Below are 18,854 nucleotides of genomic sequence, written 5' to 3'. Positions count from 1 at the left end.
CCTTCGGCTTTGCCAATGTTTGTTTGAGCATGTGTTGTTTAATGGAAATAAGAGGTGCTAATGAGCGGGTTAGGAAGGGAATATGGAGGAGGGTGTATTGGGGATTTCTCTAATACGTTTTGGATATATCTTTTCCCTGCTATTCTTTGCATTGGCTGGCCCCAGCTATAAGTAAACAAAATATGGGTTTTACACTAAAATTAAAAAAATGCTATTCCTGGTGTGTGCTGTTCAGGAATTTCTGTGCCAGAAATAGTATTTTTAAGCTTTGGCTATTCAGTGGTGCTAGCCACATCTAAAGCCAATTCTTCCCGAAAACATTTTGTAACTTCTTTTTTCAGCTTAAACTTTTTAAATATTTGAACAATGTAAGGTGCTCCTAGACACTCTGGGTAGGACAGAGGTAAACAACAATTCTAATAAATAAACAAATATCGGGGAGATGGCATGTGAGGAGGGACATACAGCCTGGAGATGTTGCTTGGTTAGTTGTCTTCCCCATCAACACCTGTGGCCATGCTCGGCCTGTGTGACTTCATTCCCCACCCCTGCCCCATGCTCGGCCTGTGTGACTTCATTCCCCACCCCTGCCCCATGCTTGGCCTGTGTGACTTCATTCCCCACCCCTGCCCCATGCTCGGCCTGAGTGACTTCATTCCCCACCCCTGCCCCATGCTCGGCCTGTGTGACTTCATTCCCCACCCTGCCCCATGCTCAGCCTGTGTGACTTCATTACCCACCCCTGCCCAATGCTCGGCCTGTGTGACTTAATTCCCCACCCCTGCCCAATGCTCGGCCTGTGTGACTTAATTCCCCACCCCTGCCCAATGCTCGGCCTGTGTGACTTCATTCCCCACCCCTGCCCCATGCTCGGCCTGTGTGACTTCATTCCCCACCCATGCCACATGCTCGGCCTGTGTGACTTCATTCCCCACCCCTGCCCCATGCTCGGCCTGTGTGACTTCACCCCCCGCCCCATGCTCGGCCTGTGTGACTTCATTCCCCATCCCTGCCCCATGCTCGGCCTGTGTGACTTCATTCCCCACCCTGCCCCATGCTCGGCCTGTGTGACTTCATTCCCCACCCCTGCCCAATGCTCGGCCTGTGTGACTTCATTCCCCACCCCTGCCCAATGCTCGGCCTGTGTGACTTCATTCCCCACCCCTGCCCAATGCTCGGCCTGTGTGACTTCATTCCCCACCCCTGCCCCATGCTCGGCCTGTGGGACTTCATTCCCCACCCCTGCCCCATGCTCGGCCTGTGTGACTTCATTCCCCACCCCTGCCCCATGCTCGGCCCGTGTGACTTCATTCCCCACCCCTACCCCATGCTCGGCCTGTGTGACTTAATTCCCCACCCCCGCCCCATGCTCGGCCCGTGTGACTTCATTCCCCACCCCTGCCCCATGCTCGACCTGTGTGACTTCATTCCCCACCCCCGCCCCATGCTCGGCCTGTGTGACTTCATTCCCCACCCCTGCCCCATGCTCGGCCTGTGTGACTTCATTCCCCATCCCTGCCCCATGCTCGGCCTGTGTGACTTCATTCCCCACCCATGCCCCATGCTCGGCCTGTGTGACTTCATTCCCCACCCCTGCCCCATGCTCGGCCTGTGTGACTTCATTCCCCACTCCTGCCCAATGCTCGGCCTGTGTGACTTCATTCCCCACCCCTGCCCAATGCTCGGCCTGTGTGACTTCATTTCCCACCCCTGCCCAATGCTCGGCCTGTGTGACTTCATTCCCCACCCCTGCCCCATGCTCAACCTGTGTGACTTCATTTCCCACCCCTGCCCAATTCTCGGCCTGTGTGACTTCATTCCCCACCCATGCCCCATGCTCGGCCTGTGTGACTACATTCCCCACCCCTGCCCCATGCTCGGCCTGTGTGTCTTCATCCCCCCGCCCCATGCTCGGCCTGTGTGACTTCATTCCCCATCCCTGCCCAATGCTCGGCCTGTGTGACTTCATTCCCCACCCCTGCCCCATGCTCGGCCTGTGTGACTTCATTCCCCACCCCTGCCCCATGCCCGGCCTGTGTGACTTCATTCCCCACCCCTGCCCCATGCTCGGCCTGTGTGACTTCATTCCCCACGCTCGGCCTGTGTCACTTCATTCCCCACCCCTGCCCAATGCTCGGCCTGTGTGACTTCATTCCCCACCCATGCCCAATGCTCGGCCTGTGTGACTTCATTCCCCACCCGTGCCCCATGCTCGGCCTGTGTGACTTCATTCCCCACCCATGCCCCATGCTCGGCCTGTGTGACTTCATTCCCCACCCCTGCCCCATGCTCGGCCTGTGTGACTTCATCCCCCCTGCCCCATGCTCGGCATGTGTTACTTTATTCCCCATCCCTGCCCAATGCTCGGCCTGTGTGACTTCATTCCCCACCCCTGCCCCATGCTCGGCCTGTGTGACTTCATTCCCCACCCCTGCCCCATGCTCGGCCTGTGTGACTTCATTCCCCACCCCTGCCCCATGCTCGGCCCGTGTGACTTCATTTTTCACCCCTGCCCCATGCTCGGCCCGTGTGACTTAATTCCCCACCCCTGGCCCATGCTCGGCCTGTGTGACTTCATTCCCCACCCCTGCCCCATGCTCGGCCTGTGTGACTTCATTCCCCACCCATGCTCCATGCTCGGCCTGTGTGACTTCATTCCCCACCCCTGCCCCATGCTCGGCCTGTGTGACTTCATCCCCCCTGCCCCATGCTCGGCCTGTGTGACTTCATTCCCCATCCCTGCCCAATGCTCGGCCTGTGTGACTTCATTCCCCACCCCTGCCCCATGCTCGGCCTGTGTGACTTCATTCCCCACCCCTGGCCCATGCTCGGCCTGTGTGACTTCATTCCCCACCCCTGCCCCATGCACGGCCTGTGTGACTGCATTCCCCACCCCTGCCCCATGCTCGGCCTGTGTGACTTCATTCCCCACCCATGCCCCATGCTCGGCCTGTGTGACTTCATTCCCCACCCCCGCCCCATGCTTGGCCTGTGTGACTTCATTCCCCACCCCTGCCCCATGCTCGGCCTGAGTGACTTAATTCCCCACCCCTGCCCCATGCTCGGCCTGTGTGACTTCATTCCCCACCCCTGCCCCATGCTGGGCCTGTGTGACTTCATTCCCCACCCCTGCCCCATGCTCGGCCTGTGTGACTTCATACCCCACCCCTGCTCCATGATCGACCTGTGTGACTTCATTCCCCACCCCTGCTCCATGATGGACCTGTGTGACTTCATTCCCCACCCCTGCTCCATGCTCGGCCTGTGTGACTTCATTCCCCACCCATGCCCCATGCTCGGCCTGTGTGACTTCATTCCCCACCCCTGCCCCATGCTAGGCCTGTGTGACTTCATTCCCCACCCATGCCTCTTTCCACCCAAACGAAGGCCATTGCAGACTCTTTTGCCATGTTGTCAGTCCAGAGCACTTCTCATAAGGCTGGCTCATTATGAGTCCTGCAGTAACCTTGCTCGTGCTTCTGGTGGGTTGCCGCCAGACTTGGGAACACTTTATCTGCGCCTGACTTCCGGTGCCACTGGGACATTACAAGTCCCGGCAGATCGGGAGGTCGTGTGCCGGCAAAGGTTAATCCCCATTCCCATGCAGCCCCATAGAACTCTATGTGAGCGGGGAGATGGAAGCACCACCACCGTTGCATCCGCGAAAACTCTGTGGTCAGACCTGCTGGGTGCAACGGCCCCGCCCCCAGGCTTGTAGTCTGGCGGTCCGGAATAGGTGCTGGTACGTTGCTACCGGCACCCTTAATTCCGGACCGCCACACTCGTAATGAGGCCCAGGTCCTCATTACACGGAAGGCGGTAATGGTTAACGGTCACCGTTAATGGTAACGGTGACCGTTAACCATTACCGCCTTACTACGAGGTCCCTTAGCAGGTTGGTGCTTTAACGCCTGCTTTTTGCAGGCGTTAAAAACCAACCCGCTAAGGGACCTTGGTGCTAATTATGGCACCGCAAAATTGCGGTGCCGTAATTAGCACCTTCCCCATTCCCAGTATCCCCTATGGGGCGAAAATGGAAATGGGGAAGGGCAGTGGTGGAAGGGGGAATTACCGCCCCGCCAACCTTGGAATGGGGGGGTAATTCCCCTTTCCACCAAGGCGGTGCCGGTATTTTACCGGCATGGACCAAGGTGCTAATAGCACCTTGGTCCTCCGCCTTCCTGAGCCTTTCTACACATTGACACACACACACATACATAGATACACACACTGGTCCCTCACGCTGCCCCAATGTACACTCCTCCCACATATGCCTCCCACACACAATACACCCAAACACCATGGCCCCAGTCACACTGCCGCCCAAACACACTGACAGCCCTACACTGCCAAAATGTATTGCCCACACACAATGTAAATGGCCCCATGCACAAATCCTCCCACACACTACTCCCAGTAATACTGCCACCACACACTATCCCTCCATACACTGCTCTGACACACAGTACTCACACACTGCCCCTCACATTTCCCCCATACAAACACTGCTTAAAGACAGTGCCGTCACAATTACACTTCTTCCTCCACAAACACAAACTGTCTGCCCACACGCACATAGCCACTTCCCCCATTCACACTGCGTCTCCCCAACACACCGCAACTCCCCCACACAAACTTCCACTCAGCCACGCACACTTCCTTCAAACATGCCCTTCACTACTACACTCTGACCCCCCCACTCAGACACTATTCCCAGCAACACATTGCACAAACCCACTTCCACACACCCACTGCCCATACACACACATACATCCTGTCCACTAACACACATGCTTACCAAACACACACACACTGGCCCTAAACACAATGCCCCATATACACTTTCCCCACACTTGTACACTTTCTTCCCTCATACACACAAACCCTCACACACTGCCCCCAGAGACTCCTCCCACACACACCTACTTCCCACACATACTTATTGCCCACACACATTACTTCTACTCCCACACACAGACCCATACTGCCCAACCACACACACTCGTCCCCCACACACCTCTCCCTGATGAAGACTTCCTCTCACACACATTGGCCAGCCTCACATATGCACCCGTTTGGTACACAAACTAAACTACTCCCCTCCACACACATTGCCGCACACTAACACTGCCCCTACACTCTACCCCTACAAACTAAGCATGGCCCCACACACACATACACATCTGCACACACTGTACCATGCACATACTGCTTCCACATATGCTTCCCCATACATATGTTAATGTTAATGTTAAAGGATATTTGTACCGCACACTATCACCACCGGAGTGGTCCCCTGGTGCTTTGGCGGCTCTGAAAGAGGGCGAGGGAGTGAGTTAGTGGGAATAAGCTGGAAGAGTGCAAGATAGCAGTGATGTGCTGTTGGCAGCCTCAGCCCGGTGCGTCCATTGGCTGGGCTTGGGGTGTTTTATGGTCGGTAGTCGTCGTGTGCTGTTGTGCGAGTCTATGTGTGGTTTGTTTTGTTGTTGCAGTGTAGTGAAGTTTGTGCGGATTGCTGCGTTTTAGGCTTGTGGTTGTGTTTGGTTAGAGTTTGACAGGTGTATGCAGAGGAGTGAAATTGTTAGTGGATTGGTTAGTTGGCATAGCTGTCCTTGCAATTATGTCTAGGTGTGGTGCTTGCTATCATTCACTATTCCACCGGGGTGTGGCGCTTGCTAATTTCAATATTCTGTCTAGATGTGAGGCAGGCTAGTGATCACGATTCCATTCAAGTGTTGCACTTTTCATCATTCACAGTTTCATTTAAGTGTGGCGCATGCTAACATTCACATTTCTATCTAGATGCGACACAAGTTAAAGTTAAGAATTCCATCTAAGTCTGGCACATTCTAACATTATTACACCCGCCTAAAGGTGACGCAGGCTAATCTTGACCGTATCCTATAGGTGTGGCACTAGTTAACATTGGCTAGTATGTTAGTGCGTCATGCAATGTAACAGTTACAGTCCAGCCAAGAATGGATTTAGGCTGGTGGTCACAAATCTCTCTAAGTATGCATGTTGTAATTCTATGGCAGTCTACGTTATGGAGAGGTAAGGTAGAGTGGCAAGGACTTTCTGGAGTAGAGTTATTGTTCTACACCTCACCCATGCCACACTTACAGTTTTGTTGGTGTCTGTTGGCTGCTGGCTTCATTGGCTTCCCCTGCGGCCACCTGCAGACACATCTTGGAGCCGCCAATGTAGTAGCCGCCCTTTGCCTTAGGGCCCTTAACTGCAAGGGCTGCCGGGCAGAGGTCTGCCCTGGGAACGTGGCTTAAGAGTGCAGAATGAGCCAATCGCTCGATGGGGGGCAGGCAGGGAGGCGGGTGGAGAGAGGGGGAGAGAACCAGAGGCGCGGGAAGAATGGGAACCATGGCAGGGGCTGTGGGGCAAACAAGATGGAGGTATGGACCAAGGCCTTTTTTACAAAAAATGGGGTCGCTCTAAGAGGCCCACTCACCTGCTAGGCTCCGGTGATAATGGAGGCAGATCTTGGGTCAGGGTCACTAGACCCGAGGAAGCAACAGAGCAGACAGGCAATCACAGGGGTGGGAGGGCCTTGGAGGTGGGCTGAAAGAGGGAGAAGCAGGAGGAAGTTACGGCCGGCAATGGGGGCACTCACACGGCCTGGATGGCCTTTTTTACAAAAAATGGGGTCGCTCTAAGAGCCCCACTCACCTGCTAGGCTCCGGTGATAATGGAGGCAGATCTTGGGTCAGGGTCACTAGACCCGAGGAAGCAACAGAGCAGACAGGCAATCACAGGGGTGGGAGGGCCTTGGAGGTGGGCGGAAAGTGGGAGAAGCAGGAGGAAGTTACGGCCGGCAATGGGGGCACTCACACGGCCTGGATGGCCTTTTTTACAAAAAATGGGGTCGCTCTAAGAGCCCCATTCACCTGCTAGGCTCCGGTGATAATGGAGGAAGGTCTTGGGTCAGGGTCACTAGACCCGAGGAAGCAACGGAGAAGACAGCCAATCACAGGGGTGGGAGGGCCTGGGAGGCGGGCGGAGCGAGGGAGAAGCAGGAGGGAGTTACGGGCAGCAATGGGGGCGCTCACACGGCCTGGATGGCCTTTTTTACAAGCCTGCTGCCCCACACACACACACATGCACTGCCCCTTCACACCCACTGACCCCACACAGTTCCCTCACACACACTTTCTACACACACTGCCCACACACTCCACACCCAAACTTGCTGCCCCCATACACAGCTCTCACCCACACTGTCCCTCTCCATCACTGCCCAAAAAACACACACACTGATCCCTCCACCTCACACACTTGAGTAACTTTGCATTTCAAGGAAATTCATGCCAGTGGTTTGTGCACCTGGACATTTGAAGTAACTGATTGGATATATGTGGCCAGTAGCTGCCAGAAGGCGCAAGTAGCTGAGCATATGTTGGCAATACCTGGCAAATGTTAATACAGTGCATATTTAAATGGCACACATTTTGGCTTTGCCAGTGCTGGTTTTCTATTTGCTATGCCAGTTCTGATTGGCTCTTGCGGTTTCTAAATCCCACCATAGGTTTGTGGTGGAATTTGGGATTCCCAAGTGACCAGTGTGCGTCATCCAAACGTAATCTTTATGCAACTGTATCGCTTCCGTGTCAGACCAACCTTCCTGTCTCCATTCCACAGGTGCCGCGCTGCTGCAGTGGCTTCTATGGCCCAGAATGCTTGCAATGCCCAGGAGGGTTCTCCAGGCCATGCTCGGACAACGGGAAGGTAGGTGCAGTCTCTGGGCGCAATGGCTGTGGCCTGGGGAGAGAGCAGAGGGAGTGGGCCAGGCGCTCTAGAGCTGCTTGCTCTTTGCTCGCCGCTGGTTCTGCTGCTGGCAAGCTTAGACCAGCGAAGGGAAGGATTCCTCAGGGTGACTAGTTGCACTCCCTTTCTAGAACTCTTTGGTATTCCTGACATCCACACTCGCTGCAGTTTAAAATGAGAGCTTCTTCTCATGCTGCCGGGGAGTCTTTCAGGGCCATGTCTGTGTTGGACTTCAGTGCCAGGAGCCCGGGGAATACTGCGCAGGGACAGTGGAGTTAGCTCCAGGAGAAAAGCCACTGCCACAAGACTAGGGTGAGGTAAGGTGAGCCACGGGCTCCTCCCTGCCACCACCAGCCTCAGCATCGACCACTGTGACTCCCCTACCTTTCACCCCAAGGTGCGGTAATGACTAAGGGGGAGACGGTCAGGGTAATGAGGTTCTAGTGGGTAGGTGGGACCACAGTAGGGCAAGGGAGACCCAGGGGAGTGAAAAAGAGGAGCCCTGGTCACATCAGGGGGCAGGCGAAGGCCCATAGAGAACGGAAGAGAGAGGGCATTGAGGGGCGAGAGATCAGGCGGCAGGCGGAGGCCCATAGAGAACGGAAGAGAGAGGACATTGAGGGGGGACAGATTAGGGGGCAGGCGGAGGCCCATAGAGAACAGAAGAGAGAGGACATTGTGGGGCGAGAGATCAGGGGCAGGCGGAGGCCCATAGAGAACGGAAGAGAGAGGACATTGAGGGGCGAGAGATCAGGCGGCAGGCGGAGGCCCATAGAGAACGGAAGAGAGAGGGCATTGAGGGGCGAGAGATCAGGCGGCAGGCGGAGGCCCATAGAGAACGGAAGAGAGAGGACATTGAGGGGGGACAGATCAGGGGGCAGGCGGAGGCCCATAGAGAACAGAAGAGAGAGGACATTGAGGGGCGAGAGATCAGGGGGCAGTCGAAGGCCCATAGAGAATGGAAGAGAGAGGACATTGAGGGGCGACAGATCAGGGGGGAGGAGGGGGCAGGAGGAGGCCCATAGAGAACGGAAGAGAGAGGACATTGAGGGGGGACAGATCAGGGGGCAGGCGAAGGCCCATAGAGAACGGAAGAGAGAGGACGTTGAGTGGGGACAGATCTGGGGGCAGGCAAAGGCCCATAGAGAACAGAAGAGAAAGGATATTGAGGGGGGACAGATCAGGGGGTAGGCTGAGGCCCATAGAGAACAGAAGAGAGAGGACAGTGAGGGGGACAAATCAGGGGGCAGGCGAAGGCCCATAGAGAACAGAAGAGAGAGGACATTGAGGGGGGAGAAATCAGGGGCCAGGCCCATAGAGAACGGAAGAGAGAGAGCATTGAGGGGGGACAGATCAGGGGGCTGGCAGAGGCCCACAGAGACTGGAAGAGAGAGGACATTGAGGGGGGAGAGATCAGAGGGCAGGCGGAGGCCCATAGAGAACGGAAGAAAGAGGACATTGAGTGGGGAGAGATCAGGGGGCAGGCAGAGGCCCATAGAGAACGGACGAGAGAGGACATTGAGGGCGGGCAGATCAGGCGGCAGGTGGAGCCCCATAGAGAACTGATGAGAGAGGACATTGAGGCAGTACAGATCAGAGGGCAACGAAGGCCCATAGAGAAGGGAAGAGAGAGGACATTGAGGGGGGACAGATCAGGGGTCAGGCGGAGGCCCATAGAAAACTGAAGAGAGAGGACATTGAGGGGGGGACAGATCAGGGGGCAGACGGAGGCCCATAGAGACTGGAAGAGAGAGGACATTGAGGGGGTACAGATCAGAGGGCAGCGAAGGCCCATAGAAAACGGAAGAGAGAGGACATTGAGGGGGACAGATCGGGGGGCAGGCGGAGCCCAATAGAAAAATGGAGAGGACATTGAGGGGAGGCAGATCAGGGGGCAGGCGGAGGCCCATAGAGAACGGAACAGAGAGGACATTGAGGAGGGACAGATCAGGGGGCAGGCGGAGGCCCATAGAGAACGGAAGAGAGAGGACATTGAGGGGTACAGATCAGAGGGCAGCGAAGGCCCATAGAGAACGGAAGAGAGAGGACATTGAGGGGGGAGAGATCAGGCGGCAGGCGGGGGCCCAAAGAGAACAGAAGAGAGAGGACAATGAGGGGGGAGAGATCAGGGGGCAGGCGGAGGCCCATAGAGAACGGAAGAGAGAGGACATTTAGGGGGGAGTAATCAGAGGGCAGGCGGAGGCCCATAGAGATTGGAAGAGAGAGGACATTGAGGGGGAGACATCAGGGGGCAGGAGGAGGCCCATAGAGAACGGAAGAGAGAGGACATTGAGGGGGTGCAGATCAGGGGGCAGGCAAAGGCCTGTAGAGACAAGAAGAGATAGGACATTGAGGGGGGACAGATCAGGGGGCAGGCGGGGGACCATAGAGAATGGAAGAGAGAGGACATTGAGGGGGAGAGATCAGGGGGCAGGCGGAGGCCCATAGGGAACGGAAGAGAGAGAGGACATTTGGGGGGGACAGATCAGGGGGCAGGCGGGCGCCCATAGAGAACAGAAGAGAGAGGACATTGAGTGGGGACAGATCGGGGGGCAGGCGGAGGCCCATAGAGAACAGAAGAGAGAGGACATTGAGGGGGGACAGATCAGAGGGCAGCGGAGGCCCATAGAGAACGGAAGAGAGAGGACATTGAGGGGGGACAGATCAGGCGGCAGGCGAAGGCCCATAGAGAATGGATGAGAGAGAACATTGAGGGGGGACAGATCAGGGGGCAGGCGGAGGCCCATAGAGAACGGAAGAGAGAGGACATTGAGGGGGGACAGATCAGGGGGCAGGCGGAGGCCCATAGAGAACTGAAGACAGTGGACATTGAGGGCGAGAGATCAGGGGGCAGGCAGAGGCACATAAAGAACGAAAGAGAGAGGACATTGAAAGGGGGACAGATCAGGGGGCAGGCGGAGGCCCATAGAGAACAGAAGAGAGAGGACATTGAGGGGGAGAGATCAGGCGGCAGGCGAAGGCCCATAGAGAATGGAAGAGAGAGGACATTGAGGGGGGAGAAATCAGGGCGCAGGCGGAGGCCCATAGAGAACGGAAGAGAGAGGACATTGAGGGGGGACAGATCAGGGGGCAGACAGAGGCCCATAGAGAACGGAAGAGAGAGGACATTGAGGGGGGAGAGATCAGGGGGCAGGCGGAGGCCCATAGAGAACGGAAGAGAGAGGACATTGAGGGGGGACAGATCAGGGGGCAGGCAAAGGCCCATAGAGAATGGAAGATAGAGGACATTGAAAGGGGGACAGATCAGGGGGCAGGCGGAGGCCCATAGAGAACAGAAGAGAGAAGACATTGAGGGGGAGAGATCAGGCGGCAGGCGAAGTCCCATAGAGAACGGAAGAGAGAGGACATTGAGGGGGGTAAAGATCAGGGGGCAGGTGGAGGCCCATAGAGAACGGAAGAGAGAGGACATCGAGGGGGGACAGATCAGAGGGCAGTGAAGGCCCATAGAGAATGGAAGAGAGAGGACATTGAGGGGGGAGAAATCAGGGCGCAGGCGGAGGCCCATAGAGAACGGAAGAGAGAGGACATTGAGGGGGGACAGATCAGGGGGCAGACAGAGGCCCATAGAGAACGGAAGAGAGAGGACATTGAGGGGGGAGAGATCAGGGGGCAGGCGGAGGCCCATAGAGAACGGAAGAGAGAGGACATTGAGGGGGGACAGATCAGGGGGCAGGCAAAGGCCCATAGAGAATGGAAGATAGAGGACATTGAAAGGGGGACAGATCAGGGGGCAGGCAGAGGCCCATAGAGAACAGAAGAGAGAAGACATTGAGGGGGAGAGATCAGGCGGCAGGCGAAGTCCCATAGAGAACGGAAGAGAGAGGACATTGAGGGGGGTAAAGATCAGGGGGCAGGTGGAGGCCCATAGAGAACGGAAGAGAGAGGACATCGAGGGGGGACAGATCAGAGGGCAGTGAAGGCCCATAGAGAACGGAAATGAGAGGACATTGAGGGAGGAGAGATCAGGCGGCAGGCGGAGGCCCATAGAGAACGGAAGAGAGAGGACATTGAGGGGGGACAGATCAGGCGGCAGGCGAAGGCCCATAGAGAATGGATGAGAGAGAGAACATTGAGGGGGGACAGATCAGGGGGCAGGCGGAGGCCCATAGAGAACGGAAGAGAGAGGACATTGAGGAGGGACAGATCAGGGGGTAGGCAGAGGCCGATAGAGAAAGGAAGGGAGAGGACATTGAGGGGGGACAGATCAGGGGGTAGGCAGAGGCCGATAGAGAAAGGAAGGGAGAGGACATTGAGGGGGGACAGATCAGGGGGCAGGCGGAAGCCCATAGAGAACGGAAGAGAGAGGACATTGAGAGGGGAGAGTAGGGTACGCTGAGACCTGGAATGTTTACATTGTTATTTGAGTGTAATGAGAGGAGTGCTGCTTATGTTTCCAGGTTGGTGCAAAACCAATCGGAGCAGGGGGTTTGTCTGGGAACTAGAGTTGTGGGTAAAGCCAAACAGCTGGTGCCTTTACCTTAAATTGCCTTTCACTGTAGAGGCCTGACACGTGGAAAACATTGGGAATGTCACATCAGAGGGAGGTTGTGAGGGATCATGAGGGACTGTGGAGTCAATCAGGATACCAGGCAACCTCCTGCGATGTAAGTGGCTTCAGAGGCAGTTAGCCCTGTGCCGGGGTCTCTAGCAGCACAGATGGAGAGTGGGCTAGCCTCACCTCTGAGTCCAGATTCCAAGTGAGAGTTGCTCAAGTTGCAGGCTCACCGGGGTATGTTGCATGGATTTTCTAATGGATTCCGCATCTATAATATCTATCTGCTAGCACAGCTGTTTTTCTGCAACTTTTCTGTCTCCAGGGGGCACAGTGCAGCTCTGCGTCAACTCCACTTTGGCTCCGCTTGACGCCTCTATGTGCACCACGCCGGACATGATGTCGGGGGCAGTATGTATAGATGTGCTGCACCCCGTCACCTCAGTTCCTTTTTCCCTGCACTCTGTTCACTTCTGAAACACTGCTAAGAGTAATCATGCCCAATCCTGTGACGACCTCAGGTTTCAAGCCCTGCATGGACTGCAGTTGACAGATATCGTGTCTGAGCCCCAGGGATCTGCCTGTACTGTCTGGGGGAGGGCCACGAGTTCCAACACTGCAGTTTGTGCCTGTATATGCACCCAAAGGCCCTACAGGATAGGGCAGCCAAACTCTTCACATATTCCCACAAGGAAAATGTGACCAGAGGCCTCGGTCAAGATCTCAGGCCACAGAGAGGAATTCAGAGGACAAATCTCCTGCCCACAAAGAAAAGAAGAGGAAACACCATAAGGGGTCCTGTTCGCCCAGCAGTTTCTCTCAACATCACTTTTCTTCCTCAAAGAAAAAGAGTTATAATTCATAGGACTCCCCAGAGACGACTCCAAAGGTACCATTTCAATGTACTGCATTCTCTTACAGATTCCTCATCTACCCCTCCAGCGTCACCTGCTCAGAAAACCTTTGACGAGGGCGTAGTGCAGCTCGGCTTCGGCCTTTGACTCCATCATATCTCGACCATGTCACTCCTCGACTCTGGAAGTGGCGTTGGTGATAGATAATTATTGTAACTACACTGCAGTTCCTTGTTTCCGTGCACTCAGCACACAGTTCAGGAGGCCATCCTTTTCAGTGACTGAAAAGAGTTTTCTCTTTTGATGCCAATATATGGGGCCCAAAACACTCAATGCTGCAAGGATTGTGGCATGAAGATGTCCATCACAGACCCACACAGTATTTGCGTCTGGTGTCCTGGGGTGGAGCACAACATTGAGCAGTGCAGCTTCTGTCAGCTCATGAACCCAAAGTCAATCAGGGAATGATCAACGAAATTGCCCCCATCCAAGAGACCGGCCCATTGGACTGTCAAGTCGTTAGGCCCCTTTACCGCAGACCCCTTGCCTGAGAAGGAAGACAGATATCACAAGAAGTCAAAGAAACGGTCCCACTCTAGCTGTGAGTCGCACCATTCGTCCTCCGTGTCCTCCTACAAGAAAAAGAAGGGGGTGAAGCAGACATGACTGATGCTGGAGGAGCGGGATAAGTCATTCCTGAGAACGCGTGCCCCGAGAGAGAGGAGTGAGAGGCATTCAAAACCCAAATGCTCCAGCTGTGTGAGAAGCCCACAGCGGTTTGAATTTAGTTTTAATGTTTTTTATGGAAGCTTCATTCTAGGCCCTCTGTTCATGCTCTATTAGTCTGTTCACCGTTACAGCGATTTTCCTGGTTGCCATCACTTCTGCGAGACAGGGGAGTAAGCTCCAGGCGTTGTCCTTTTTATCTGCCTATTTGTTTCTTTTGTCCAAAGAGAAGGTGACGTTAAGAATGAGACCCTCCTTTCTGCCAAAGGTGGTCTCAGATTTCCATCTCTCAGAAGATCCATCTTCCTGTATTTTTTCCTCCACCTCATGCCTTCCAAGCAAGGGGAAGGAAGGATTTCATTGACTGGACCCAGTACTGGCCCTCAAGTTATATGTCTCTTGTACTAGAGAGGCCAAGAAAGATGACCAACATTTCCTTGGTTACGTTGGTGCTCGTGCTGGCAGGGATGCGGCCAAACAGACCCTGTTGTGGTGGATCATTCTCTGCATCTCTGAATACTATGATCTGGCCAGGAAGGATGTGCCTGAGGGTTTCAGGGCTCATTTTATCCGGGGAGTGGCTGCCACCTCTGCCCTACAGAGGGGAGTCCCCATCCTGGACATTTGCCAGCCAGCAAAATGGGCATCTCTGCACACGTTTGCTAAGCATTACTGCTTGAATTCACTTGTGGGCCAGGATGCCCGCTTTGGCAGGGCAGTCCTACAGATTTTTCTGGTTTAGGAAGTATCTTTTTACCCTCCTCCCGCTTCAGATTATGGACTGCTTTGGGAGTCTATCATAGATTAGGAATCTGTGAAAGGACAGAATCATTAGAAGAACAAATTACTTACCTCTTGGTAATGTCCTTGGATTCCTCATAGCCCTCCCAAACTGCCCCACTTGGCAGATAGCTAGTGTACATTCCTACCTTCTGTGGCCCAGCAGCGGCAGAGTGATCAGTGGGGAAAAGGCAGAACTGAGGTCACGGTGCTCGGCGTCTTGATATATACTGGCCCTGACGTTCTGTCAGGCGTGGGGCATGTAGAGACATTGAGTGGAGCCAGATCTCCTGTCTGGCGTGGTGCATGTAGAGACATTGAGCGAAGACAATGCAGAGCCGCTCTGCACCCCCTGGTGGCAGAAATGTTTCAGAACAACAGCTGCTCTGGGAGATAGATAGGTGAGAAATCTGTGGGAATAACATCCATCAGAAAGAACATTACCCAGAGGTAAGAAATGTGTTCTACTTCAGCACTCCAGCTATCACAATGGTTCAGAAGGAAATGAACTGGTAAGTAGAAAACAACTGCACAGTGAGCTGCTGGCAGGTGATCATTTCACTTTTTTATGGGCCTTGGGAAAGCGCCTGTTAAGGTGCAACCCATGCATTGGCCAATACCTTGTACACGGTTGATTATCATTATCAATGAAAATATCTAACAGAACTGGAATGACATTCTAAATACACAATGACGATTACCAGTAACTCTACCTTTGAATTTACATTATAAACTACTGCTGATGCCGATTCATAACTCTGAGAATTTCATGGAATAGAAATTACCAATCTTCTTGATTCGATCACTGGTGCCTTGAACCTTAATTCTTGTCTTTGTTGTTCTAGTGTAACGACGGAATCAACGGTGATGGGTTGTGCATGTGCAACAAAGGATTCAAAGGAACTGTTTGTCAGTATTGTTATGATCTGGATAAATATGGACCTAACTGTGAAAAAAGTAAGTATAGTCATGGCTACTTCTTGTCTTTCATTGTCACAGCACATTTAGTACAAAAAGTGACCCTAGTGTACCTGGGGTGATCACTCAACTGTTAAAAAAAGCCACACACTCACTGTAAAAGAGGGCGCAGAAGGACAGGTATAGACCCTTAAAAAAAGCCCCTGCACATGTCAAACCTGGAGGAGCTCAAAAGCTCCACACTCTATATATAGGTGATCGGGCCACCTTGGATCACCTCCTTCTTGGAGGGCCGAGCTATGAGGGTCTTTTCCGACCAAGCCTCAGCTTCTCCAACTCCTATTGAGTGCGTAGTACCACAAGGATCCGTTACCGCCCCCACCCTTTACAACCTGTTCACCCTCCCACTTTTCAGAGACTTAGAAGAATTCGGCATAGCTTTTACAAACTATGCCGATGACACACAAATTCTTCTCCCCCAACAGGGAACTACGAGCAAGACTTCAACACCCTCCAGCTGACATATGCATGCATCCAGGCCTGGATGGCAGCCAATGGGCTCTGTTTAAATTGGGAAAAAACAGAAATTTTGCTGGTAGGCCCCAAAGAAGCCCTAACAAAACGAAATGACAAGTACAAATCATTCAGTATCGAGAACACTACCATTACAGCCTCCACATCAGTGAAAACCCTTGGGGTTTACCTCGACTCTACTCCAACTATGGACAGGCAAGTCAGTGCCATCTCATCCGCCGCTGCCCTCACCACAAAAATCATAAATGCAGTAAAACCCCACCGTTCTATAAGCAATCTCCTTAACATTGCGAGAGCCACAATTGGTGCAAAACTTGACTACTGTAACATCCTTCTCATAGGCACTTCTGCTAATAACATTAACAGACTTGAGATTGCACAAAACAACGCCCTCAGCATCTCTAAGAGAGAGCACATCTCCCAGGCAAGAAAGAATGCCCACTGGCTCCCAATCAAAGAAAGCATAACATTCAAGGCCCTCACCATCACACACAAGTGCCTCGCTCAGACCGCCCCAGTCTACCTACTAGACAGAATACACCATGCTCCAGCCCACAGACCTAAACGTGACCAATACTCTCACTTGCTCTCTGTCCCAGCGTTCAACAGAGCTAAAGCTGGTGGCACCAGCTTTGAAGTACTAGCCCCAATAGGCTGGAATGCGCGTCCTCTCAGACTAAGAAGCGAAGAATCTCTCATAGTGTTCAGAAAGCTGCTAAAAATAAAGTTATTTAACTAATACTTTCTACAAATGTACTGTCTCCACACTGTTCCACTGCAACCTCGGAAAACCCTCTCAACATTGCCACTGAACATGTACTACTGTTTCACTCCCTATTAATTACCTGACCTAACTCTATTAAGTAACCTTCTGTAACAGCGCCACGATGCCTCCGTGCCGCTGGGCGCTTTATAAATTATAAATAAATAAATAAAAATATTAAAAGGAATAGTAACAGTGATGTCCTGCAGCACATAATGTCAATTCATATTGTGTAAATGAATGATATATGTTATATTTCCACTAGCGTGTTTTCTATCACTGATGTCCTTGCAGGATTGATAGATCTGGATTTTAGAGGAGACATAAAGGAACTGCTCCACTGTCACAGAGAGGAAACCTTTCAGATACAGGCAGACAATCAAATAGCCCAAGGAATACTTGTGAGGGTAATGTTACCTATCCACAAGGAGGAGGCTGAGAGCGATACCACTGAGAGGGATACTTTAGGCTTTGGGGATGCTGCTAAAGAAAGTACTTCTTCCCAGCCACCTCTAACAAGTGGTGAGAATTCTGAAATGCTCCCAGATCGGGCCATTGCTTAGCACAACAACCCCTTGTTGGCAGAAGCCCTAGTCCAAGTTATACCTGAATCTGAGGAACAGAAAGGGGTCCATGTTTTTTCTTTAAAGAGGGACTATTAGATAGAGGGGATGTTACTCCAGAGGGATTACCAAAGGTACAACTAGTGATTCCCCGAAGTCACAGACAGGTAGTGCTTGAGATCACACACTCCCATCTTACAGGACGACATCTAGGCCAAGCTAAAACTCAGGCCCATATTGCTAGCAAATTCTATTGGCCTGGGATACATGGGGATACCAAGAACTTTATCCAGACTTGTGGGATCTGTCAACGTACAAATACTTACTTGCCACCACCACGCCCCATGAGCCCACTCTCCATCATCAAAGTAGCTTTCTCTGGGATTGGGATGGACATTATTGGACCACTTGAAAAATCAAAATTGGGCAACATATATGTGCTGGTAATACATGATTACGCTGAATGATATCCCGAGGCATTTCCTCTCTGTAATAATACCACTCAACAGATATTTAAGCATCTGCTCCCCTTTTTCTCTCAGGTGGGTTTCCCTAAAGAGATCCTAATGGATCGGGGTACCACCTTTATGAGTAATCTCATGGGGGAAGTGAAAGAACTACTATATATAACCACCTTGAGGACGTCTGTATATCATCCTCAAACAGATGGAGTGGTTGAGCGATTTAAGAAGACCCTAAAAAACATTTTTAGAAGTTAGTCGATAATGACGGCACTAACTGGGATCAGATGATTCCATGGGCCTTGTTTGCCACCATCAGAAAAAACCCTCAAGCTTCTACCTGTTTCTCACCCTTTTAACTACTCTATGGGCGAGAAGCCAGAGATGTTTTAGATATGCTTCGAGAGACATGGGAGGAAAGAGAAAGGGCCCCAATACCACTCTCACAGACAGCTGCCAGATTAAAAGAACACATGACCGCTGTCCAAGCCTTAGTTCAAGACCATCTTGGTAAAGCCCAAAGCCAACAAAAGGCCTCATATAATAAAAAAAGGTCTCCCTTTGGTCAACGCAAATAAAGGTGAGCAGTATCCCAGTCGGGCCCTTAGCGCCCTGTTTTCGGCAGTATTACAGCCGGCTGTATTAGTGCTGAAAATGCCCATTGGATCCAATGGACCCAATGGGGAATGGGGATTTACCATTAGCGCTCCACCCATGATCCGGAGGTAATACCGCCAGACCGGTGGGTGCTACACTATTACAGTTGGGCGGTATTACAGCCGGGATACCACCCAACTCGTGATTAGGCCCAAAGTCCAGTTTGTCAAGGGCTCCTCTTTGAGGGGGCCTTCAAAAGAAACTTTCTGGAAGCAGACTTTGGTAGAAGAGATTTATCAACAGGAACTGGAGCATTACTCTAATACTGGTGGGAGTGTTATCCTTTGAAACCATTTTGCATTTCAGTGT

General features: G+C 52.8%; 1 protein-coding gene across 1 annotated transcript in view; it reads left to right on the top strand.

Annotated features, from left to right (window-relative positions):
- The window catches only part of STAB2 (stabilin 2), a 1,783,079-nt gene that overhangs the window by 457,571 nt on the left and 1,306,654 nt on the right, over window positions 1–18,854 (top strand). The window contains exons 21-22 of the mRNA XM_069629923.1: window positions 7,651–7,737; window positions 15,495–15,606. Coding sequence (XP_069486024.1) covers window positions 7,651–7,737; window positions 15,495–15,606 — 199 coding nt within the window. The remainder of the gene's footprint in view (window positions 1–7,650; window positions 7,738–15,494; window positions 15,607–18,854) is intronic.

This window comes from Ambystoma mexicanum, chromosome 12 (assembly GCF_040938575.1).
Source record: "Ambystoma mexicanum isolate Mex_15411 chromosome 12, UKY_AmexF1_1, whole genome shotgun sequence".
Classification (NCBI taxonomy): Eukaryota; Metazoa; Chordata; class Amphibia; order Caudata; family Ambystomatidae; genus Ambystoma; species Ambystoma mexicanum.
The sequence above is the reverse complement of the archived record's forward strand: the minus strand, read 5'-3'. Positions and strand labels throughout refer to the sequence as shown.